The following is a 25124-nucleotide window of genomic DNA, read 5'->3' on the forward strand; positions in this document are numbered from 1 at the left end:
AAAAAAAATACTAAAAAGTTTGTATCACGGTACAACATGACAAAGGTTTGCATGCACTTTTTACAAAAGCCAATTCACCATATGGGGTGACCAAATGTGACATTATTTTGTCAGATGTGAACAACAGAGAGGAAGAGCAACACGGTCCATTTGTTATGTAAGAGAGAGAGACAGAGAGAGAGAGAGAGAGAGAGACCGAGCAACTGGAAAGCAGGGACTACAGGACATTATAGAAATGGACAAAAGAAGGACTGCTGACAGCGAAGAACATGTGAGGTTTAACGGCCGTGGGGAATAGACACGTTGCTCATCAGCCAAGCAAAAAGGGGGGGCTGAGTAATGCCTGGGTCCCCTGCCAGCGGGGGGCCGAATCAAGGCTCTGTGGAGAAAGGCAGCGAAGCAGTGCAGCGCCACTCAGGCCCGTCTGGAGCAGACTCGCTGTGTACCCCTTCACTCAGCCCGCACTCAACTTCTGATTCAAGTGACAGTGCCACGGGGGGGGGGGGGGTGGGGACAGATAGGGAGCAGTAGAAAAGGTAAGGTACACTTCAGCGGAGGTGGAGGGGGGGAAAAAAGCAATCAAGAACCAGTTTATTTACAAACTGTGGATGTTGAAACAAACGCCTCCGAAAGAGGAAAAGGTCCGGCTCACGGAGCCGCTTCATCTCGGCTGCGGCCCATCGGCCCCGACCTTCCCGTCCCCTCTAAGAGCAGCAGCCGCGTGTTTGTTTAAAAGCCTCTTGCATCACACCTGTTTGTTTAAGGTGCAGATGACGCTGGAGACAAAGCGCGCCTCTCCCGGCGGACTGCCCAGATACGGCCCGTGGTTACAAACAACACAGGACTCCCTCCGCCTCGCGCACCCTTTTCTTCCCTCTCACTCACAACCGCCCCCCCCCTCTCTCATTGTCTTTCTCTCTCTCTCGCTCTCCGTCTGTGTCTCTACGAAACATTGAGGCAGACTAATAATTTATACTAGCACAGCAGAGGGCTAAATATTCCCTGACCTCAGTTTATTCCTAAGGAAAACAGTGAAAAAGTAGCTTTAACTTTGACTTATCAGCACAAACAGTGAAAGAAGGAAAGAAAAAATAGAAATCAGATCAAGGTAATTACTTCTAGGCGGCATTAAAAAAACACAAAAACAAAACAGGGTCAAAGCCACAAAAACGGATCTCTCATTTTGCCCCATGAAACCACTGTGTGGGCAAAAAGGGAGGGGTCAAAGGTGAAGGACATGAATACAGCGTACCTGCTTGTTTTGGCTCCTGCAACGGGCCGAACTTTGACAGACTTTTAAGTAAAAGCAGGCAGTGATTGCCTCACGCAGTAAAAGTCCAGGCTGAGTTTGCACGGCAGGATTTCTGTCATCTGAGGGCACGCAGAACTCAGGGTTGGATAAATGGACACAAACAAGAGGGGGGAAAACTACTCTCTCTCATTCTTTTTGTTCTGTTGGCTCTGTTGCTGTGTGCGTGCCCCCCAGCGCTGCGTGTACCTGCCCAGAGTGGAATTGGAGAGAGATGTGTATCCCTCGAGGGGCGCGCAGAGGAGGGGGATCTCATTCTTCTTTGCTCCAGTGAAATTCCTTCCGAGTATTTTGTCATTTGCCTCTGCACAGACAAACTCACGGCGCATACCGAGGTGGCTCCCTTGTTCCCGTTTAGCGGCAGCGTTCATGACCGAAGCCTGAATCCAGATTTGTTTGTGTCGGCGGCGTGCACGCTCATTCCTTACCGTGCCAGCCGATGGCAAACAGCGTATTTGCTCTGCCCACATTAATATTCAGCCGCAGCATTTGCTCTCACGCCGCTCCCCAACACAGGTGTAAATAAACCGGCTTAAACATTTTCAAGGTGTTCCCACGCCACTCGACATTTAGTGGCAGGTCGATACGTCAGAAAACGGCACATTGTAAGATTCCTCTGAGAGCTGAGAAAAAGGGCCACAGCAACTATCAAGTTTTAACAGCACACATAAATGCTGGAATCCATTTTTATTAAGTTTGTCTAGCTTTTAACTGCTTCTTCTAGTAAAGAAGACTCTTATCAGACTGTACTTAACGACACACACACACACACACACTTAATCATTCACTCCCAGGTGCCTTCTCTCCTCGCCACGACTTCCAGATGTGAGTTATTAAAGCTCACATTGTTTTAATAGTCTGTTAACAATTGTGTGTTTTAATGGCAAATTCAACATTCCTAAATCAAGTCAATACAAATATGACACTAACAGATGATTCAAACCCTCAACACAACGTGCCTTGAAGCAGCAGAAAGGCCCCCTGGTAAGGGGGGGGGGGGGGGGGGGGGGGCGCACGTGGCTTCAATCCCACAGACCTCGTTATCGCATCAGACTCAGGATGGAAAGACAGGTATTCAACTCCTGACCACCACCTGCCGTCCGTAGACCAGACCCCCCCCCGGCTCTCTCTTTCTCTGTCGGGCTTCTTCTGCTCCTCGGATCACGAGAGTCCCCCCTGCATCTGTGAGCCCGAGGGAGAGGATACCTGCAACCAAAGGCCGGTAACATGGCAACCGAGTCAAAAGGCCTTTTGCGCTGGCATTTACTTCCCTAAACCCCCCCGCCATCCGGCCTGGTTTCATCCCCGAGGCCCATTAGCCCCACCCAGGAGCCTGGAAGAAACAGTCCACAGCCAATGCTTCCTCAGCTGCCTCCCTCCAAGTTACAAAAACAATATTCCTCCGAAGAGAGAAAAGGGAACTTCCTCTCCTTTTGTCCGCTGTGAAGGCCGAAAGGTGCTGTTTATTGCACTCCGCAGCGTGGTTCCTGCCCCTACGCACACATGGACTCCTTTTGATGTGAGAAAAAAAAAGAAAAGAAAGAAGAATAAGTAAAAGCCCGACTCGTCCTGTGTAGAGTCTGCTGGACGTGGGGATTTATGGCGGATGTTTGATTCTCTGTGTGTATAAAGGCCTGAAGGCCTGATTTTTACAGTCACAGCAGAATGCTTGTCTCTGACCAGCTGCCTGTTGCTTCACAGTGTGCGGGCAAGCTTTTGGTGTTTTGACTGAAGACGTTAGAAGTTGGGCTTACACGCCTGGTTAACACACACACTACGTTGCTCATTATTGCGATTGCGACCCAACCTTGTTTTGCAGGAAACAGAACTGGTGCATCGTGCTCAGGGAATGACACTGTTGCTGTCACCTCACTGTCTCAATTTGCTATAATCTTTATTCAGAAGACAACAAAAAACAACTTTGTATCCCTTGTCGTGAAAGAAGAGATGGCCGCTGTTCCTTGGGATTTTGTCATAGAAGGTGTTCAGCCTTTCTTTAGTGGGAAAAATATTGCTCTTCAGGTTGGGCCCTGAAGTGAGCAGCCACTTCTCTCGGCTGCATTTTCCTCTCACTTAAAATGACTGACAGCCAATCCCGCTGCGCACGACACACATGATTGAGTGGAGCCAATCAAAAAGACATTGTCAATCAAGCAGAGCTAAGCAACACGAGGAGTGGATCGGCCGGTCTGCCTCTAAAGGTTGTGCGATGGTAACAATATAGAGACTAAAGGCTCTCTATCCCACTGCGAGTCTTTCCGTAGGTTGCTGGAAAAGCAAGACATATATTTTATATTAAATCCTTTTATGTGAGGCGTAAACTGTTAAACATGCTTTGCGTGTGTGTGGATCTAATTTTCTCTGGTTTTAAACTCTGGTGATACTCTTTTGTCACTGAATTATGTTATTATTATTATTATTATTATTAACAACACCTTTTGTCAAGGAAACACTTTTACTGAAGTGTAACTTTAAGATCTGAATCAGCTTGACAGAAAGTCAGATTAGCGGAGACTCTGGATCTTCTGAATAAGGAAAGAAATGTGTGTGAATTGCGATGATTGCCATATGAAGCTGCTACAAAGACTACTGTTGCGACATAATGGTGCAAATCCTGTCAAAAAAAAAAAACATGCCTTCTCTCGCTAAAAAATAACAAATCCCAATTGAAACCAAATTACCTCGAAATTAAAGATAATTATAACGATTCAATTTAAGGAAGCAAAACAGCATCAACATCATCTGTACAGAATAATTCTTTTTAATTTTCTTTCCCCACTGCATCTTTTGCATTGTGCATTGAGACAGGGTTAAATTACAAAAAGTCAATATCAATGAACCCTATGATTATTAGGTATGGATATACCAGGCCGTGATGTATGATTATCTGTTTAATTACATGCAAACACAGGATGGCGAGCAGGCAAATCAAAAGGCAACCACATCTTGACGCCATTAAAGAGAAACACTGGCTCGCCGCACTAAAATCAGGAATCCATCGGCGATTTACATATTCAATGTAATCAATGCTGCTGGTGACGCGCCGCGCTAACAGACTTGTGGCGTTAGTGTTGTGATGTGCGGTAATCAAAATGTACACTTCCCTTGATGGAGGCGATGAGCTGCCGCATACACAACTTTCCCCCATTCTTTGAAACAGACTCGCTGGGGGAGGGTTCGGGGGAGGAGGGGGACCCCCACACCGCCCAACGTTACGCGGGTCCATCAGAAATGAGGACACGCGTGCTTATGGTTGTGCTTAGCGAGGTGCGGGCCCCACCGTCCTGGGGAGCTCTCGGTGACAGAGGGGGAAGGGGCCAGTGGCAAGTCCATCGATCAGAGAGCCGAGAAAATATGTCAGACGCCACGTACGAGTTTTCTGTGCGAGCCTGGCCTCCGCTGAAGCTGTACCTCATACGCAATTACTATGAATGAGAAGGCGCCACGTCACTCGCACGGCTCAGAAACGCCAGTCTAACCGGACGAGCCGCTGCGTGGGAGCCGCGCTTACAGCACGATGTACGTACATTTCAAATTACTACTAAAGGCTGCAAAAATGTGTTGACTTGGCATTTAAACAGAAGATCAACTTGAGGTTTCTTGTGACGAGCGCACAGCGCATATTAGCCGGTAGAAATGGAAAAGCACTCCACCTGCAAACCAGGAATCTGTGATCTTGGAGTGTTTTTAAATTTGCACATTAGAGCGAGAGTTTGGAGCATCGCACAGGAAAATGTTCCAACCGCTCAAAGAAATGTTTTTCCCCAACCGGCGCCACGTCTGGCCTTAAATAAACCACTCCTGGATCAATGAGCAGAGGTCAACCCTAAATCAGTCAACAGCAGAAAAATGACTTCCTTGCAAATGCTCTCACCTCAACCCGAATCCGAAGCATTTCTAGCATAGCGGTACTGGAGCTTCTACACATTCATCAGGTCATCCATCAAGGCAAAGAAATGTAGCAACTATTTTGATCTTCCATTAAAGGCTGGAGCCAATCGGAAGCAGTAATGCACAACGTTTGATGGTGCCAGCTACTCAGAGCCCGAGGTCTCTTTGTCTCTTTGGGATAACAAATGGAATGCCTCTGGGGTTTGGATGGTAGGTAAAACAAAATGAGTAATAGGAATATGCCCCCTTTGACCTTTGGTAACTACGATGTCTTTATATCACTATATGACATTTCACGACAAGCTCTGTAATCTGTGGATTCAGGAAAAATGAAAATAAAATCCCCCTAAGCAAAGGCAAATTGATTTATTATTCCATACATCATTGATAGAGATTTGAATCTACTAAGAATAAAAAAAATAAAGTATTGAGCACTATATAAGTAGAACTGTAATCAGCAAAGATAATTTCTGACTAGTGTGCTTTTCTGTGAAAAATGGGCCCAGCCTTACATTAGTGGCCAACACAGTTCACCTAAAGGCCCCCGAGATGTTCCCAGATCCAGCAAATAATTGCAGTGAGAATCCAAACGGGAAACTAATTACTCCCTCTCCCTCTGAAAAACGTGTACAGTAATGAAGCCGAGGGGCCACCGCAGGACACCACTTTACCGCGCGGGGAGGAAATATTCCACCCTTCAAATTCAACATAAACAAGAGGCTGTAGAGGAGAGGCTAGAGGAGTGTTACTGGCAACAGGCCGATAAGAGGATACCAAAGCAGCGCGGAAAAGACGGAGCAAGATGAGAAGGGGGGGGGGGTGGACGGGCCTCCTCTTCGGTTCCAGCCATTACCTCGCTGCTCGAGACGCCGCACTAGAGAATGTGTGTATTGTTCAGTGAACGGATCCATCAGCGTGCCGTATTAAACAAGGTGGGTTCACATAACTGCACTCTTATTACAAACTATTTGGGGGCAAACATGAGTTTTTACTAACTACACTGTGCTCAGCGGAGCGTCCTCCTCGCACAACAAGCCACATCGGAGGAGCCTAGAAGGGCACTGCTGCCACAGGAGACAAAGACTAAACGTATCAGTGGGACATAAAAACAATCAGGGGATTTTTTTCCCTTTTGAAAGAAGATAACAACAAGATACTGTACAGTTATTTCAACACACACATTAAACAGGCAAATCAAAGCTAGTTATAACGAGACACGTTTCATGTTCAAACGTGAAAATGTGGCTTTTTTACATAAATTGTCTCAGGATATATGCAATGGAAATTATATTGGGGAATGTAGATTTTTGCTATAGTTTTTGGTTTTGCGCTTATAATGTGATGAAGTTTGCATGTGGATCAGTGACATCAGGATACGGTGTTATAACTATAAACTTAAAATGCAACATCAATGCTGGCAGCAACGGGCTTCCGTAAATTGGGATAAATGAACTGTAAAGAATTTACTGTGGGTGTATAAGATTATCTTAGGGTGTATTTAGAAACATTAAAGAGACTGTCATACAGCACGGGGGCTGTGTTTCCTGTTTAATTTAGCTTGCCATAAGTAGTTCAGCTCTACTGTTTAATGCTTTCATCCCCACTCAATATGCAACATACAAGCCGAGTAGAGATCACAAAGCTTACAGCGTCCACATTTCCTTTCAAATGCACTTCTGGTAACAAGACCAACTCGGCAGTATAGAACTCACTCGTGAATGTGCCTGATCCCTTTGACTCAAAAACAGTATGTACAGTTGACCAGATCTTGTTGTCTTTCTTGTATATCGTACCCCGTCCTCACTGGGGTATTTTAATAATATATGTTTTCAATGTGTATCAAGAACCCCGAACCATCTGAATAGCTGAACCTTTTTTTACTTTGTGAATAATTAAATAATAGCATTTGAGGTGGTTTTGTCCTTGTTTACGTGCAGTTGCTTTATTGCTTTTCTAGCCTGTGGCTAAAGCGTCTCTACAGAGAAAAAGGGGGAGATGAGCAGAGCTCGCGAGGTGCAGCTGAAAGCACTCCGGGCTGGACACACACATCTTGGGCGCCATATTGTCATCAAACAATGTCCGAATTTGGGAAAATAAGTGGAGAGTAATGAGGGCTACGCTCAATGACAGCGCGTTTGCAGCTGTTATTTAAATGGAAAAGATATTCTATTAGAATATCAACAAGCCCCTAATTTTATGAAGCACGGCCCCACTGAGCTGAATGATGTAATTTGAATATCCTGTCAAATGCGGTCTCCCGGGACAATAATGTGGTCACTGACATTTAATGGGAGGACAGAGGAAGAAAAAAAAAAAGTTATGGCGGCAACAGGGAGACAAAAGAGGGAAGGGAATTTCTGTGACGCCCTCGCATTTTTCAAAGAGATGAATAAAAGGTGATAAACATGGATTAGAGAGGCCATTTTGTCTGCAGTCTTCTCTCTTTCTAGTCCGGGGTGTCTTTGAGAAATATGTCTCTAAATTTAGCATCAGATTTATCAAGCCCAGGCAATCCACGGGGAGAAAAAAAAGGGAATTGGGAATAGAGAGAGCAAAAGAAAGAGACAAGGTTGAAACGTATCTAAAAGACAGGTGCAGCAGACAAAAAAGATTGAGGGGAGCGGGGGAGACGGGGGCATTGTCTGTGAGATCCTGTCCATCACTTGCCACTTTTAGAATAAAAATAAATCTCCATTACTATCCGCAACACACACACACACACACACAGATAAATTTCAATTAAGTAGGAAGGTAAGGAAATTCAACTAGTGTTACAGTCAACCAAACAGATTAAGACTGCAACGGGGGACGGGGGACGGAGGGGGGGGGGGGTTAAAGGGGGGAGGGACGCAGATGAGAAGGAGGGACAGAGACAAACTCAGACATGCACAGCTTCTGCTACACCCAACGGATGAAGGTCAAACGAGGTCACAGCTAGGACTTGGCGTGTACTAACTGTCCTCTTTCTGGAGTGACATGGGAGTGCGTGTGTGTGTGGGGGAGGGGGGGGGGGGGGGGCTCATTATGTGGCGCCACATAGAACTACCAATAGTGTTAATGAACTCTTTGCCACGATTTACTTTTAATGCTTTCGTAGATGCTTGTGTTTGCTGTTTTTAATCATCGGCGAAGGTCCTGTCTACTTTATGCAAATCTAGTACTTGAGGCGACGTGACTTGCAACTTCAAATTGCTGCGCTACCCCGAACAAAAGAAAGAAAAACTAAAAAGAAAAAAAAAAAAACTAAAACTTTGAGCTGAATTATATTCACGCCAGCACTGTTATAAAGTCAAAAGAGAGAAAGCCCCTGGACGAGGCGGCCCTTTTGTTCAATTGTCAAAATCAGGGCCGACCCACTTTGGTTAACAGTCTATCTGCTCGGTCAACTTTTAGTGGCAGAGAACTGCATCAAATAGAGTGTCTTTACTGCTCTGGCCGGTGTCCTCTGTCTGCTTTCGAATCATCTGAATGGAATCTTGCCATTCGTCACTCGGTTTTACTGATTTCAGCATCTCTCCTCCGCGTCCCTTCTTCCCTCTCCTCCGGAGGCGAATGAACTGGAAATTGTCCTTGAAGCCAGATTTACATAAAATGTAAATTTTCTCAAGGAGCATAGTGAGCCAGAGTAGCACAGTATATACCCGATGTGCAGCTTCGGTGGAGGTCGGTGGAAGATCTGCCACACCGACACAACTTAAAGCCAGACATGTCAAAACAAGGCAAGAGGAAGTCGAACCCTGGTTCGAGGACTGCGGTTTTCGGAGCTACTGCCATCTTGGTTTAGGATCATCAACAGCTCCTCTCTCTGCACCCAGAATTATGACCTTTTGGGGTCACGGACTTCAAACCAACTTAACTTCCTTTTCCAACCGGAGTCCACGCACTGGTCCTTTATAAAAACGATAATTTAAAAAGGCCCTTTCCTGCACTGGTCACAGCTTAGCAATTAAAAAGTTGAAGAATAGCGTGGCTTAAGATGACATGCACAGCGCACGTGTCGGCATACCCATTTGATGTTGGTGCTTTGGATGCAGTCCAGATGAATACCGCAGCCCTCGTCTATTGAGATTCATCCAAGCTTGTTGTTTATTCATTCACCAATGCACACAGCTGCTCAATATTATATGAGAGATTAACTAGTTCCAAGCGAAGGATTTATCTGAGAGCGGAGTCATCCTGCACCTGTATTTGCTAATGACGTATGGAGGGGCTTCCCCTCTTAGTCAATTAGTCCACTGAGTGGCTGTTCCAGCCTCATTCCACTGAGTTACTTTAATTCCCTGATTTGACATGTTTCTAATTTTCTGACGCGGCGTCAGTCCTTTCACGAGAGAATTCACTGCGTGGTCAAAACAAACCGTGGATATTCACTTCACAAAATATTTAATTGCATGTAAATCAATTGAAGAATTAAAGGAACAGATTGTTTATCAATTCATTTGAGTCTGGCCATATTTCATGTTTGGATTCAAATGTAGCAAATGTCCCTATTCATTTGAACAAACTTAATGAGCAAAGAAGGTGAAAATAATTTTGAGCAATATAAATGCAAAGTGAAAAGAAGGTCAAAGTTGGACTAATTAAGAGCCCGATAAAAACTGTCTAGTGCTGTTAAATTGCTGCATGTAGCTATCAATTAGAAAACACAAAACAGTCTTAGGCGGTAGCAGCAAGGAAATTAATCTGTCAACACTTTTTATTATTGTACGATAACACGGGACAAAATGAAGGCACAAAATGAGTGGTACAAGCCGGACTTGACCTGTCTGTGCACTATCTCCGTTATTTCACCGCCTCAAAACCAACAAAGGGGGATTTTATTTGTATTTTTTTCATTTATTTTGTATTTTCCTGCAGAGTCACGAGGGGTCTTGCTTTTAATGAATTGAGGTGAAAGCACACACAGGGGTGTAAATTCATGCCACCCCCACATGTAGAGCAAGGGGCTCCGAGAACACATCTTTGGTCATTTAGCGACCAAAGTCGCCGGCCCGGCATCGGCACACCTGCGGTGCGGTCGCGAGAGAGGTTGGATTAGAAGGAATAAATTACCAGAAGATGTGTCGGGGGCCGGTGTCAATCACAGTCGATTCAATTAGGTCCGCGCGTTCCCTTGAGAGGCGGCGAGCTCCCCACCGCGGGGCGAAGACACTTTGCCCTCAGACGAGAGGAAAGCGCCGGGGCAGAGTTGCAAACGCTGAAAACGTGCTGCCGAGATATACGACATCCAATTCAAAGTCCAATTGATTGTACTGGAATCATTGAAATCTCACAAATGGCACGATAAATCTAATCTGTGAACAGCTGAGCTGACATCAATAGTTTCTGGGAATGGATAATGTCCAGTGATTACTTCAGTTATGTGTTGGCTTCAATTACCAAGAGGGCGTCCAAGTCCTACCTTAAATTCTAGTAAATATTACCTTTTGGGGAGAAAAAATATATACATTTATTGGCTGTATTTCAATTATATGGAAAAATGTATAAAAACATAGGTGTTTAACTACGGTTATTGCACTAGTTAAATATCAATTAAATGCCTGTTGTGCACCTAGTCTCTCTTGTCACTGCACCAAAGTACCTCTATGCGTTTTCTTTTTTGTTTTGCACACAAAACAAAAAAAAGCACTGTTTTTGTTACAAGGTCCATTTTGTTATCTACAGCCAAAGCACTCAAATATAATAAGTCGTATTTGTGCCTTCTCAGCTTGGAGCCGGAAGAGTGTTCCCGAGCACTCAGAGGCGACGTCACTCTGGGGACTTTCCTTAAGCGTGAGAGCTATTTATTTGGATAGTCAAAATTTGTGTTTGAAAATTGTTCACCTATATGCAATAACGAGTCACAATGGGTCCAATAATCATGCATAAAATGATTTCTCCCCCCGACGTTGTCCTCTCGGGCTGTGGAGACATGACGTGGATTTGGTGTAACATTTAATTAGCCTGTGTATACGTACACTTACATCCATACATGGTTTGTTCATGTTCCATGAATAACCACTGCTGTTGCCAGACTGCGTTTGCGTCTTAATTCTTTTCCAAGTTTAATTAAATGCAATATTGAATCTTTGGGATGTGCACGCGACAAAATAAATACAAACCCCAGCCTACATGCAAAACATAACGCAAATTCATCCAGATGATAAAATATGAAGTAGCTGACACCATCTCCAATGAAAAATTATTGGCATGCGCCAACATGTCAGCAGCGTAATCATGAATGATGGGCGGGAGAGAAAGGTCACAGCTGAGGAGCCCGGCGGAGTGCAGAGGACCAGCTAAGCTCTTCGGAGCTCCCACTCGGTTGCAGTAATTCAGTATTGACGACTTGGTGTCTTACACGTTCACGCCGTGGGTTTTAAAATCGGACCTTTGTCTCACATCGCAGCATGTGCATTGCATTTATTGGATCTAGTTTGAATGAAATTGTATGCCATCGTGAAAGTGAATGACGGGCCACACAGAATGCGATTGCAGTGGGGGGCGGTGCAGCAGCTGTCTGGACAGATCCTTCTTGCCACGTTTTGTTGGAGCTCAAACATCAAAGTCCATCCAGTTCCTCCCATTACCAACACTACCGTGCACGGTTTAGGAGCTGTGATGCAGAGCTACGTCCATAACAACAGTCCTTCAGGGGGAAATCACAGAAGGGGATTCTTATCAGAAGCAACGTATTCAGAACTACTTTAGAACTTCTGCATTTGTTCTATTGATTTGTTAATAATCCTGAAGCACTTATAGTATAGTTTTTGGATCTTTTATCAAGACTCATCTGGGGAAGTGAAACAAATAGCTGATCGTTTTTAATTAAACAACAAAAGAGTTGACATTTTAAACGCTCTCTGCTAATTACATAATATTTATGCATCACAAGTGACAACACCAACCTTCTGGTGAAGATATTTCGAGGTTTAACACAAAGAAAATACACAGCTGAGAGTGGCAAGTCAAATAATAGCGCAAGTTCTGTAATGTGTAATTACGGCATAGAATACGTTTCCGTTTGCTCCTCATTATTTCTCGTCTATCCAGTTATGTTTAGTTATTATTAGAGTGTTTCTCTATTGGCTGCGTGAGAGTGGTGACTAAACATTAGACCGGCTTTGGTGACGGCAGGCAACGACCCCGGGCCATTAAAAGTGACCCCACCACAATTACTTCAACAAGGTAGTTGTATGATTGCAAATAATTAAAAGGATATATTGTTGATTCCCTGACAGGATGCACACGAGCGGGAAAAAAAGGTGAGAAAAGCTGTTGGCCATCACTAATAATAAAACCACCAACAACTCCAAAAACACTAACCCAACAGGCCTGTCTCTCCGTAGGAATATCATTCTTAATCTGAGAGGCCGCTGCCCCAAAAAAGAAGGTAAAAACCAGCACATAAACACTGCAGAGGATGAACTGTCACAAAACGTCAAAGTGAGAAAGAGCAATCTGTAGCTAGAGTGAGCAATATCTTACCCTACAATGACAACTGGATCCAATCATAGCAGAACACTTCAGTGAGCAACTCAGGTAATCCTCCAATCAGACAGACACGTCCAACACAAGATGATCAGGCTTTAGCTTGGCTTTAAAAAAAAACTAAAAATAAGGTGCTGAATTCCGGTATTACGGGCATTAATATAGAAGCAAACATCCGTTACCTATGTACAGATGTAGTGGAGCGTGGTCTACCTGAGCAGAGCATAAAGTGGACGAATTGCTGCTATGTGCTTTGTTTACGTAAGCACACAAATGCATGTGTGTGTACGTGCGTGCGTGTGCCCTTTTGCCTTTTAGAACTGGCTTAAATCTTCAATGCATACTTTCAACAAGAGATTTTGGTCCATATTGACATGATGGCATTACGCTTTTGCTGCAGATTGGTTCGTAAGTCTATGATGCAAATGCCCTGTTCCACCACACCAAAAAGGGGCTCTGTTGGATAGAGATCTGATGACTGGAGGTCATTAGAGTACAGTGAACTCATTTTCATGTTCAAGAAACCAGTTTGAGATTATATGAGCTTTGTGACATGGTGCATTATCCTGCTGGAAGTAGCCATCCGAAGATGGTACACCGTGGTCATAAAGGGTCAGCAACAATACTCAGGTATTTAAAACATGCTCAATTGGTACTAAGGGGCCCAAAGTGTGCAAAGAAAATATCCCCCGCACCATTACACCACCAGCAGCAGCCGTTGATACAAGGCAGATTCATGCTTTTATGTTCATATCTATCTATATATCTATATATACACATGTCCCTTTTCACATTTGCCGGACGGGGACTCATACCGGTGAAAGCTGAACACAGCCGGCTAATCCACCCATCACATAAACGCAGTGCACTAATACAGACCAGCGCTGCTGCTGCTGCTGCTGCTACTGCAGCGAGGGCCCAAGGTCAGAGTCACTGTTGGTTTGCGCCAACCAAAAGGCCACTTAGATTGTCACTTCCATTCTTCTGACCACGCAACGCAAGGTGTTGGGATACCTGCAGTTATTTTCACACACAGCGAATATTAAAATCAATTTACGAAAAGAACATTTTTCCCAGTGCCTGAACAAACAGTCCGTGGTGTTGTTACAACCTGCCGACGCGTCTTTTGAATAAATACAAAGGCAGTTGAATCTCTATGAGGTCCATGAGTAAAGCCGGATGCGGCCAATGATGCCTCTGCTCTACAAGGAACACATTAAACGTGGAATTATATGCGCTCGTGTTGTGTTGTCTGTACACCTATGTGGACATGTGTACGCGGGGGGGGGGGGGGGGGGGGGGCTTTGGTAAGCAGTGAGTGGAGCGCTATAGTGGAGGACCATGCCTTCCTTTGCTCTCCTCTCCTCTCCATCCTGGCTAGCAGGCTGTCCTCATTACTGTCAGTCAGCATCAGGTCTAGCAGTGCCAGGCTCCTGCACAGCCCGCTGTCCTCTATGCCCTGCCAGCACTAGCCCGCCTGACCGCTGCCATTGGTAAGCCTTGTAAGAAACCCCTCAATCCCCCTAGAAAAAGAAAAAAAACTAATTACTCTCCGCCCGCAACCAAGGCGACCGCAGCGGCGAAAGAGGAAGGTGGGGAGGGGGGGGGGGGGGGGGGATCCCACACACATGTGCACTCCATTTATGAGCCCCCGGGCAATTATTCAAACAAAAGGAAGTGCATGTTCATATTATATCTGTGGTTAGAAAAAGATTAATATAATAATAACAACAACCACATACGCATTCACGCATCATTTATCTTTCTGCTGAAAGCCTAAAAGATAAATTGAGAGAGTGTGAAACACCCAAACAAGGCGCATGGATCGAACTGAGCGTCGCTTTGACCGGGCCTCACCGCTAACTGGGTCACTCTGTCGGTGATTGTGTCTGACCACCAAACAAACAGTCATTCATTTATATGTCTGCGCTGTGGCCCCGTTTTCATCTGCAGCAGTTCCACCGAGGGCGCTGAAAGCAGACACGCTGCCGGGTCGGGGATTAAAACCCGTCTCCGGCCTCTGCGCTGCAGCCATTACCACAGCGGGGGGGGGGGGGGGGGGGGGGGAACGACTCCTAGTGTCCCCCTCAATCTCAAAGAGATTTATTTATGTTGGCTGCACGTGTGTTGTGGTTTCCTTTTTTTTTTTTTTTTTAACTTGAGGGGTGAGGGCAGAGTGACCGTGTTGAATTCCCATCAACTCGCTTGTCGGTTTTTTGTCATCCTCCATCCATGTCAGTGCGTTTGGTGTCAGATGTAAAAAAAAGAAAAGAAAACATTTCAGAAGTGCGGTTGTTTTTGGAATAAATACAGCGGATATCTTCTTGGTAGGACATCTCCGTCGGCCGCTCCCCGCGCCTTGAAAATGTGACGTCAGGTTCCGGATAATAGTCGACACGCGATAACCGCCTTTCTCTTTCTTCCGCTCTGTGTGCCATCACAGTGGAAATGCCTCGAAAGAAGAAATAATCTTCTTTGTCGTAATAAATATTTCCGAGGCCCCATTGTCGTAAACTGTGAGGCTGAACAAAGATATTGATACGGCGTTCCGTCCTACATTAGAGACTTTTGTCCTTGAATATTCTTTCACGCTGGCGCAGCTGCACGGATCCGAGTTGGAACGGGGAAGCTGGTGCTTTTAATAAACTCACAGGGACATTCAAAGGGGCTGGCAGCTACAGAGGTTTCATTTTCCCAGCAGTGAGCTGTGTCATTTAAAATAAGGATCATTTTGAGAGGAGGAATATCATCACGCTAAATCTAGATCAAATAACTGAGCAAGGTGCAAGACTGACTGCGCAAGCCCTTGGAATCCTGAAAGACGGAGGAAAGAAGCAAAAGAAAGGAGCACACAGAGGGAAAGACACAGCGAGGGACGACGAGAAAGAGAACGAGTAAGAAGAAGAACAGCGACGAGTTACTTTAGAATTTGCATAGGAAAAAAAATAACCCAAACACCTGTGCCTCTTTAATACAGTAAGCGCACGCGTGGTGTGTAAGCGCATGTTTATGTCACGCCGTACGAAGGCACGGGGGCTTCAAGTGTCTGTTTACTTTGTGCGGGGTTTGTTGTTAGACTTCATTGAAACTTTAGGCTAGAAACCTCCAGTAACACAACCCACCCGGGTGGATTTTTCTGTCCCTGAATGAGTGAGGGAGAAGACAGAGAGAGGGCTCTGTAGCTGCGAGGGATGGAAACCAACAACACTGCCAACAGCAGGACACGACACAAGAGGGACACCACGGTCACAGCTGTCCCACGCTGGGGTCAAATTTGGGGCTGTGCTTGGATACTTCTTTTTTTCTTTTGCTGACCGATATCTCAAAATAGCCTCAACTCCACGGCGGCAACACAAGACATTCCAGGAAACGGGAAACTGTGGTTTCATTCCAGACAAACAGTATTTCAGGGGAGGGTTGTCCCCGCTGCTTTCTGCACTTTTATTCAACGCCTGCCTCCTGAAGCCTGCCGGAGACACGGGGTCTACCTGCTCCAGAGAAACCCCTTTACGAGGCGCCAGAGGGAAGAATCGGAGCTAGGTGGCTCTGTTATCGGATGCTGCTCCTTCCTTTCATTTCCATAACAAGCCATCAGAACTCATCTCCCACTGAAGTGGCCACAGTCCCACTGGCAATTAAAATCATGCTGGGACATGCCATGGTTGTGCGCGACTCCACGCCGGGAAAAACAAAAGCGACGGCGGTTGAGTGGTAAATCTCGAGGCAATGTCGGCGGACGGCGGCGCTTTGATTTCTCTGTGAACCGGAGAGCGGGGCCTCGTTCTCATCTTTCAGCGTGAGCCTTAAAGGGGAATATCAAACGAGGAAACAGCGACATCTCAACTAGGTCTTCTGTACACACGCATACAATTCTATAGACGGCATGTGTTGTTGTTGTTGTTGTTAAAGAATTGGCGGCATCTCAAACGGCTCAAAACGTATCGGGAATAAAATAAGAAGCAAGAAAAAAAACACACAGCCTCAACGGAGGATTGCTGATTTGTCCCTTACAGTGTAGCTGCGTTTGTCAGGGTTCCCATAACGGACAGAGTTGGTCAAGACAAATGACTGCAGTGAAAAATAAATCTTTCAACATACAATAAAATGACATGCAAGACTTCAAAATAAATTCTCCTTTCAAAATCATCATAACTGGACCAAACTACAGAAAGTGTCCCATGAAAAAGTCTTTATCCATCTGGGTTTCCAGCATAGTTTTAAACATGAAGACAACCAACCTCACAAATAAAATATAGAAATATCACACTGAGTAGGATTTCCCCACATATCTATGACTAAGTATCGCTCTCAATCATCACTTATGATGTGTCTGTACCTGCATTATCTTCAGAGATAGCCTGAACTGATTTTTGCTATACATAGAGTGGATCTAGAGGGACTGAATGTTGAGACGCTCATAAAACCACAGCTGACCCCTAGCAGAAAAGACTGGGATGAGCATGAAGCACCTTACATCACATGGCCATTGTTTAATCCACTCATTCTCATCTGTCAGTCATGGACAGCAGGGACCTAATCCGTCTGCAGCGATACCTTGGATGACGCGTGAGCGCCTTAACATTAGCATTATTCTTTTGGGATGTTCTTTTTGCGCGTTCCCTTCGATTGACAGGAGTTGTGGTTATTTGCACTTAACCAATGGCCTCGTACAGATGGCTAGAAAAATATAAGATTACTAAATTCTAACTCGTACAAGATTCCAGAAGGCAACAGGCGACTCTGAAATCCACACTCTGTAACCAATTTGTCATTCAGGAACATTTTCCAGTCAATAACCTACAATTCAGCGGCTTTAAAACCCTCTGGAGACCTTTAAGTGTCTCCAGAATTGTAGGTAACTATACAAATCCGCTGACTTTGTCACACATGTCAAATAGGATTTAAATTAAATGATGTCCGCCTCGATATACGGCCTAATGATTATCTGCTGGCAAACTCCTTCCTCTGAGCGCCTCTTTAAAATGGAAATGTTTTGGGGCGGTGTCAGTTATGCCTGCTGATACAAGTTGTTTTTCCTGTGATCCTGTCATCCCGGTGCAAACACCTTCAGTTGTTTACAGTGAAATGTCCTCTGTGTTCACCTTCACTTCCTGTCTGTTTTTCAGCACTGCTCTACGTGCTGTACATACTATATTATTTTACCCAACCGCAGCATTTTGGCAGCAAGCGGGAGGGTGGGGGGTGGGGGGGGGATCATTGGCGGGGTCGCTTGCGAGGTCATTGTTAGCCGTGAGAAAATGAGCGCTGATTGGCCGCGTGCCCCCCCGTCCGCCCCCCCCCCTCCTCCCCTTGAAGCCTGTGCCACCGAGGCACCTGCCAAGACGGGCTTCTTTAAAACGAGAGCCGGAGCCTATTCAACAGCTGCATGAGCAGCCGGGGTGGGGGGGCGAAAGAAAAGCAAATGCAAAACAGTGAAGACTTGCTAAATGGGAACTGCAGAATGGGACCCTCTTCTATTAAAAAAAGAAGAAAAAAAAAGTCTTAAATCAATTTAACATAAAGTACAAACCCATGCAATGTTAATCTTTCTGGCTTAATCCCATTGCTTTAAGACCTTTTATAATCCACATTCAATACATCTTTTTCTTCCCTAAAAAGCGTGCCCCTATGGTCGTTTTATAAATCATCGGTACGAGGCTTTTAGCAGTGCGACGAATGATGTTATAGTGTCCTTATTTCTACCACACAAGGTAGAATGAGAAATCTGCAGAGGAGCGGTAGGACGGCTCAACTTCTTCATTTTCCTGGTTTCGAGTCATTGCTGAAAGGAGCGCAACAGCATCTAGACAAAAGATTAATAACCACGAAAACAGTTTCTCGCCGGAAAAAAATAGAAACATCATCAACCATCTGAGCCGTTTTATTGCACCTCTGAGCAGAGGAAGTTTCAGCGAAACACTTGGCGTGGGAGAAAAATGTGGAGAAACACTGGTAGTTTCTCAACCATATGCCGACATCCTTAAGTCACCATGTGCTCCGGCTTTAAAAGCTGCCAATTCCTCATTTGAAACGCGACCAACTCTTTAACAATGCCTCTCTCTGATCCAGCGGGAAGGAGAAAGTCCATCATCGATCTCCACCTGGTTGAGGAGGGAAGGAAAAAAGAAAAAGGCCAACGGCACGATCCTGTACTGTGCCTTTACACCGAAGCCTGGGTGGCTGGGAGGATGGGAGGGGTGTGAGGGGGCATGTCAACAAAGCCCTCAAGTACACCACAGCACCATCTGCGCGCGCTGAATATTTTATGGTCGGTGAAAAAAAAAAAAAAGATCGGTAATCAAGAAAAAGGAAAAGACGATGTCCACGGCGAGGAGCTCGTACGACGAGTTCCTCCATCTGTTTAAATCACCCAGTGTTTCCGATGCTAACTGTGACATCTCCAGGCAGAACAGTCAAAAATACATTCCTTAAATCACTCTTGGCGACAAAAGACAACGCGATGGATGCGTAATACAGCCAGTAAAAAGAAGGAGTCTCCTCCTTTCATTTGAGAAGAACAATAATGTGCACCTTCAAAAACATACAACAGCCAACACTTGGGCCCACTTCCTGTCAGTCACGTTGCGGATATCGGATGCTTCCACACTATTACTCAAACAAAGAATGAAGCTGGATTCATGCTGTTGCATTTTGTAAGAATAACAACACGAAGTTCATTTCAAAACATAAAAAAACATAATGAGGGATGAAATCAAAATAAAAGCATAAAAAAGGCACAAAAAACTATATAGACAATTTGGTGGTATAAAAGAACGCCGTAACCTCAATCATGCTGAACATTTCTGTCTTATATGTCCAACTTTAATTGCTTTGGAGAAGCAGCACCAAAGAGGGGAGAACAATGGAGGCAGACTAGGCGTTTCTCTACAATAACAAACAAACAGACGCTGCCTCTTTGTATCTGCTGTGGGAGCACACCAAATTAGGTACGCTAGTGACATGAGACATAATCATTTTCTCTGAGCAGGGGTTAGTGACCAATTTATTCTTACCTTAGGCTGGGCGCGACGTGGAAAGGCAACCTTAGGATCAATCTGAAAATGACAAAAGAATAACAAAATTGTTGTAAAAAGAAAAGCTACGACATTGAAAAGGTGATTGAAATATTTCCAAAACTGTACGTCCACAAAAGGGCCCGCCAGAGTGCAAGAGAGCACAATAAATCTGTAAATCTGTGGTCAGGAATAAACACTAGCATCTTAATACATCTTCAAAGCCTAATGTATTAAAAGTGTGATATTTCCTGCGGACAATGTTAATATATCCGAGCAATTAAGATTTACTGGGGCTGCATAATCAGCCTGTGGCGACAAGAAAGTACGCTCCTGAATGTAAGAACCCTTTTTGACAAGAAAGCTGCATTCAAGAGCTGTCAAAATTATTCCAATGCACATGAATGGCCCAAAAAAGTAGCAATAGGATAATAAGCTGTGCTAAAGCACACCTGAATTTTGTGAAATCTGACCCCCAAATTCAAGTTTTACTAAGGAAATAAGGTAATTCTATTGAATCATTAAATGAATCTGCATCCACTGACACCATTTGTATAATACTTGTATGCATTGAATATTGGATACACACACTTATCACATTAATTAATCAACGCTGACAATTATTAAATGATCGCAAGTTCCTTATTATTGTCATTATGTTGAATGTCCATTGTTCACTATCTCTAAAAACACAGACAGACACACAATGGCTCATAAGAGGGGGGATATTGATCAGTGTTGGCTTGGGAGGGGCGTCATCACATGCCTCAACCAATGAGAGCATTTGGAGGAGGGCCCAAGACTGCTCACATGTGCCAAGACAGAGAAAGGTAGTGATATCTTACTTGGACAAAATGAAAAATCTCTTCCAGGCGGAGTTGACTTTGATTACACTTTTGTTGTTTTTTAAATACACACTAGAGAAATAAAGTGAGGAAAGCAATGTTTGAGTTAGGCCTGATGATGCCTCACATAAATGCCCAATCCACTTCCACTCGGTTAGGCGAACAGCTTGTTAACACAGGTATCAGATCGGAGCACTCGGCAGGTACCCAAAGCCCAGAATTTACCGCCTCTTTTCGGCACTGAATCGTTGTGTTCCCATTCCGCTGGTCACGGCCGCACCGCGGTGGCTTATATTTTAGGTAGGACTCATTGATTGAATATGACAGGGTGAAAATGAGAGTCCGAGGCCACTGACGCCTCCAGATATTGCCAAATAAGTAGGAGGATGCGTCAGATCAGCCTGTTTCTCCATCTTGTGCTCGTTACCTCATTAGCTACATTTTCCTCATTAATTTCACTTGTAGGAAGGTACGTGGGGAGGGGGGCTCATCAACCTTTCACAATGAGGAGCGACTATCTTAGACAGCCACGTCATCCTAAATTGTCCTGGCCTGGTTACCAAAGGAATTGTAAAAGGGAAAAGATTTGCTTTTTGGCGTAATATTACTCCTGGAAAACCGCTTTCATGTTGTGCCATATTTTGCCACGTGTCATGCTGAAAAATCCAGAGTTAGTGCGGCAATTGTATGCTTTCATAAAAGCCACTACTTCAGCACAGATGGATACATTTTAAGAAAAAGACGTCTCTTCCTGCTGCGGGAGACAATAGAGAGAAAGTGAATTAAGGAACACAAGCACAAAAAGGCACCATCTGCGCAGATCAATTAAGCAACGAGGCCGACTACGTGTTAATGCATTTGAAGGGAACGCATGATGTGCGATGCCATTGTCATCTTTTCCCAGTCAATCTCAGTTATAACGGCTATCACTCGAATCGAGTGAAAATGAGAGATGAATTTAATAACACCTGGGTATGGCAACCCTGCTTGTAATGAATTTCATTTAAAGATTTGTTTTAGCACTTAGCCCCATGAATAACCAATTCAAGTATTCAATTATTTTGGGCGTCGTATTGGAGCAAAGACAACGCATTCAGCTGAAAGTCCTGTGTACTATGTGCTATGTTAACGCATATTACGTTTTAAGCCTATATACAATAACACATCAAACCTCATTTCAACATAATACGCAAACTAATCGCTTTTCAGTCCCGCTGAGATTTTTCTTTTCACGACAAAGCTTCCTGCTTCTCGGAGCACCAGAGAGCTCTCAAACACAGCGGCGATGGGGGTCTCATAGTTTCCCGTTGACACATTAGGATTATCAAAAAAGGGGCCAATTATATGCACAGAATTGTTTTCCAAACGAGGCTACAGCAGATTTTCTTAAATCGCACTTAGAGCAATTCCACCAAGTTAGGCAAACAGGACTTACAAACCAATCCTTGTGAGAAATCCTGTGGCAGTACATTTTTAGGTCACAACTTATGATGAATGACTCCTTTGAGAAATGTGAACACGAGGAGGGGAGAGGAAGGAATTGTTCGCCCTTGGTTTACATATTCATGTGCACAAGGGTTTTTTTGTTGGTTTTAAGCAGAAAGTGCATTTGGTAATACAACACACATCAGGTTTGGCATCAGTCAACCTGACCTGGGCAGTTCACTTGTTTCAGTAATTCCACGTGGAGTAGCCATCGATACATAATCAAGGGAAACACGTATGGCACAAAAGAAAATGTGCCATTAGTGATTTACCTTGCATGTTTTATTCAATTTTGTTGCCATGTAAAAGTTCTTTTCTTAATGGGTTTGTGGGAGATGGGGGGGGTGGGAAACACTTTGGTCCTTAATTCTTTCCTCCTTAGTTGTAACTAATTTTCCCTTCATCAGCCGAACGCAACAAGTTAAGGCAAACTCTGGTTTGTTTGGGTAGATTCTGGAAAGGATTTACGAGGGTAATGTGTAAAAGTAGAGAAGCCCATTTCTAGGGAACATATGTACCAAAAGCCACATTAAAAACAGATATATTAAAGACTCATAACACCGGCGTAGAGAGACAGACCTCCCCCATCCAGCTGTAGCTTTATGTTATCACTTAGCAGCAGTTAAAGCACTTTATTAATCCACCTCGAGGAAACGTCTATCATGGAAACCCCACAAGCAGACTGAACAGCGAATACTACATACTTAAAAACCTGACCTGCGGATGAAGGAACAATCTGCTGTGCATACGGATGTGCTCCACCTTTGAACATTACCTTTTATTGGTTGCCAGATTAGCTGCTCAAACGAGGGAAACCGGCGCTATCAAGCAGGTAGACACCTGAAGTTCACCTTCTGTGTATTGCATGTTGCTCCGGAAAGATGAAGATTGTCGGGATTGTAAAATTCATTAAGGTGCCGTAATACAAAACTTCACTTGGACTACCTTGTCCCTTGATGTATGGCCAAAAATTCTTATCACGGTATTTTGTATGATTCTGGCGGTGTGACGGTATATCCGTAGTAAACACATTCATTGAGGAGCGCCGCCCCCCCCCCGGGGAGCCGTTCCCTGCTCGCTATTTAACGCTAGCTGTTCACCGCTCGCTGGGCCGACTCGCTCGCAACTGCCCGCCGAGTTAGTTCGTAGCAGGTTAGCGTGGTAGCTGTTGTGGCTGCTAGTTTTTCCACAAGAAGCCAGACCAGTGGCTCGACCAACTTTGCAAAAAACGGTTGTCCAACCTTAAAAAAACCTCCAAACTGCAAACACAACTCCTCTCCTGGGTTAACACTAACCAACTAATGGTAGCAGTACCGCTCATGTACAATTGACTGACAGCCTCTGAATTGATGTCATTTTCAAGGGCCTCTGCAATTACACTACATTTGCCTTTTACAACGTGGGGATTTCCCTTCTGAGTTTGCACAGTCGAGTTCAAGCGGGGCACGAGAGCGTGACTGAAAACACCCTAAAGATGCTCTGCCAGTGAAGTGGCTGCACATCATTCCAATGGGACCGTTTTTAAATGAATAGTACCGGTAGGCCTTTGGTATGCGATGAGAACCGATCTCACACAGATTTTCCTTACAACATCACACACGCCGATATGTCAGCATAATAAATGAGAAGACACAACGAGGAATCCCCTCTCCATCTTTTATCTTGCAGAACCTTTCACTAGCGGGCCTCTGTGGGCCAGCAACTGTGGGGGATCAGGGATGAATAACAGTGTATATCTTAGGTTCACATCTTAGAAAAAAGGATTTCACATATTAATGTGGCTCCGGGGTAAACTGTCCTCTTCTCCCATCTTTTCCCTCTTCTACAGTAGTATGATGGCGTGGTGTTTAAGCGAAGAGAAGAAAAAAAAGCTTATCAAAGATTGCAGCTTTTCCCCCTAACTTAAAAGGGAGAGCCAGTGCACAGGTGTGTCTGCACGATACAAATAGACAAGAAATTAAAACATAAATGACATATAATTCATATCTGTGCTATCAATCTTAGCAAATCCTTTTTTTATTGCGGTGGGATAACGCCACGAAAAGGCAGTTTGTTATGCTCGTCGAACCAATAATGAGAACGTTCCCGATGCTTGCACTCAAAGAGGACATTTTTTTTTCCCCTTCATTTTACTAAAAGGAAATATGCAACACAATTATGAGTGTGATCCAGATTCAGCCGTGTTACACAAGATGCTACATTACCGCCTTAACAAACATCTGATGTTCTGTGCGTACCGACAAGAGACAGATACAGCGTGAACTAATAACGCCTTCAGCCATAATTAACTGCAGAAGACGGAGCACCTGCTATACTTAAACACGGGCAAGTTGAGCTCGCTGACTTGACTTCCAAAATCCTCCCTGATATGATTCTGATGCGGCCAAAACAGCCTTTTATCCATGCTTTTTTGACATAGACAGCTTGACCTAAGCCCATTCAGTTAAGGCAAACATAGGATGAGTTTTTCTTAAAAGACAACGTAGATGTTTGTGTGGTGGAAACTTTGCAATTCAGTATTCAAAGAATGCAAAGCAATTCAGAGATTTAAACCGCATCTCTTCTGGTAAAAATAAAATTAACGGCATTACACGGTCATGATAAATTCTGCATTTCGGTCAATGATATAATATCAACTGTCTTCATTTCATTAGATCCGCTTTAAATAAAATAAGAAAAGCCGACCTGGAGTCAATCAACTGCGCTTTTGAGCTCCCAACTGTTACTTCTCAAATGCCAAATTGTGTCCTGTGTGATCTCCCCTTGTTCATACCGACCTGCTTTGGAATATCTCTAGTCACAGAGTTGCATATTTTTAAACTCAACAAAAGCATCATGAAAAATGCTGTATATGTTCTGAATTACCAGCATGTGTGTTTTGAAGCCCCAGGCTGTGCTTCCCCATATGTCTCATTCAAATTCGTCTTAATCGGAGTGTTTTCATAACCGGACGAAGGGGCTCAGCGCATGCTTGAAAAAGAAGAAAAATAAATAAATACTAATAAAGCGTAAGATGAGGGCTTTGGCTGTGTGCATGTAATTTAACATCCTGGCATTATTGTGGATGCTTTGTTGATTCCGTAGTTCTACACATTTTTTTCATTCCTAACC

General features: G+C 44.4%; 1 protein-coding gene across 11 annotated transcripts in view; it reads right to left on the minus strand.

The window, feature by feature from the left end:
• The window catches only part of msi2b (musashi RNA-binding protein 2b), a 207239-nt gene that overhangs the window by 176847 nt on the left and 5268 nt on the right, over positions 1 to 25124 (minus strand). For all 11 annotated transcript variants that reach the window (XM_037467036.2, XM_037467034.2, XM_037467037.2 and 8 more), the window contains exon 5: positions 19684 to 19725. In XM_037467036.2, the coding sequence (XP_037322933.1) occupies positions 19684 to 19725 (42 nt within the window). The remainder of the gene's footprint in view (positions 1 to 19683; positions 19726 to 25124) is intronic.

The sequence above is a fragment of the Pungitius pungitius genome, chromosome 16, assembly GCF_949316345.1.
Source record: "Pungitius pungitius chromosome 16, fPunPun2.1, whole genome shotgun sequence".
In the NCBI taxonomy this organism is placed as follows: Eukaryota; Metazoa; Chordata; class Actinopteri; order Perciformes; family Gasterosteidae; genus Pungitius; species Pungitius pungitius.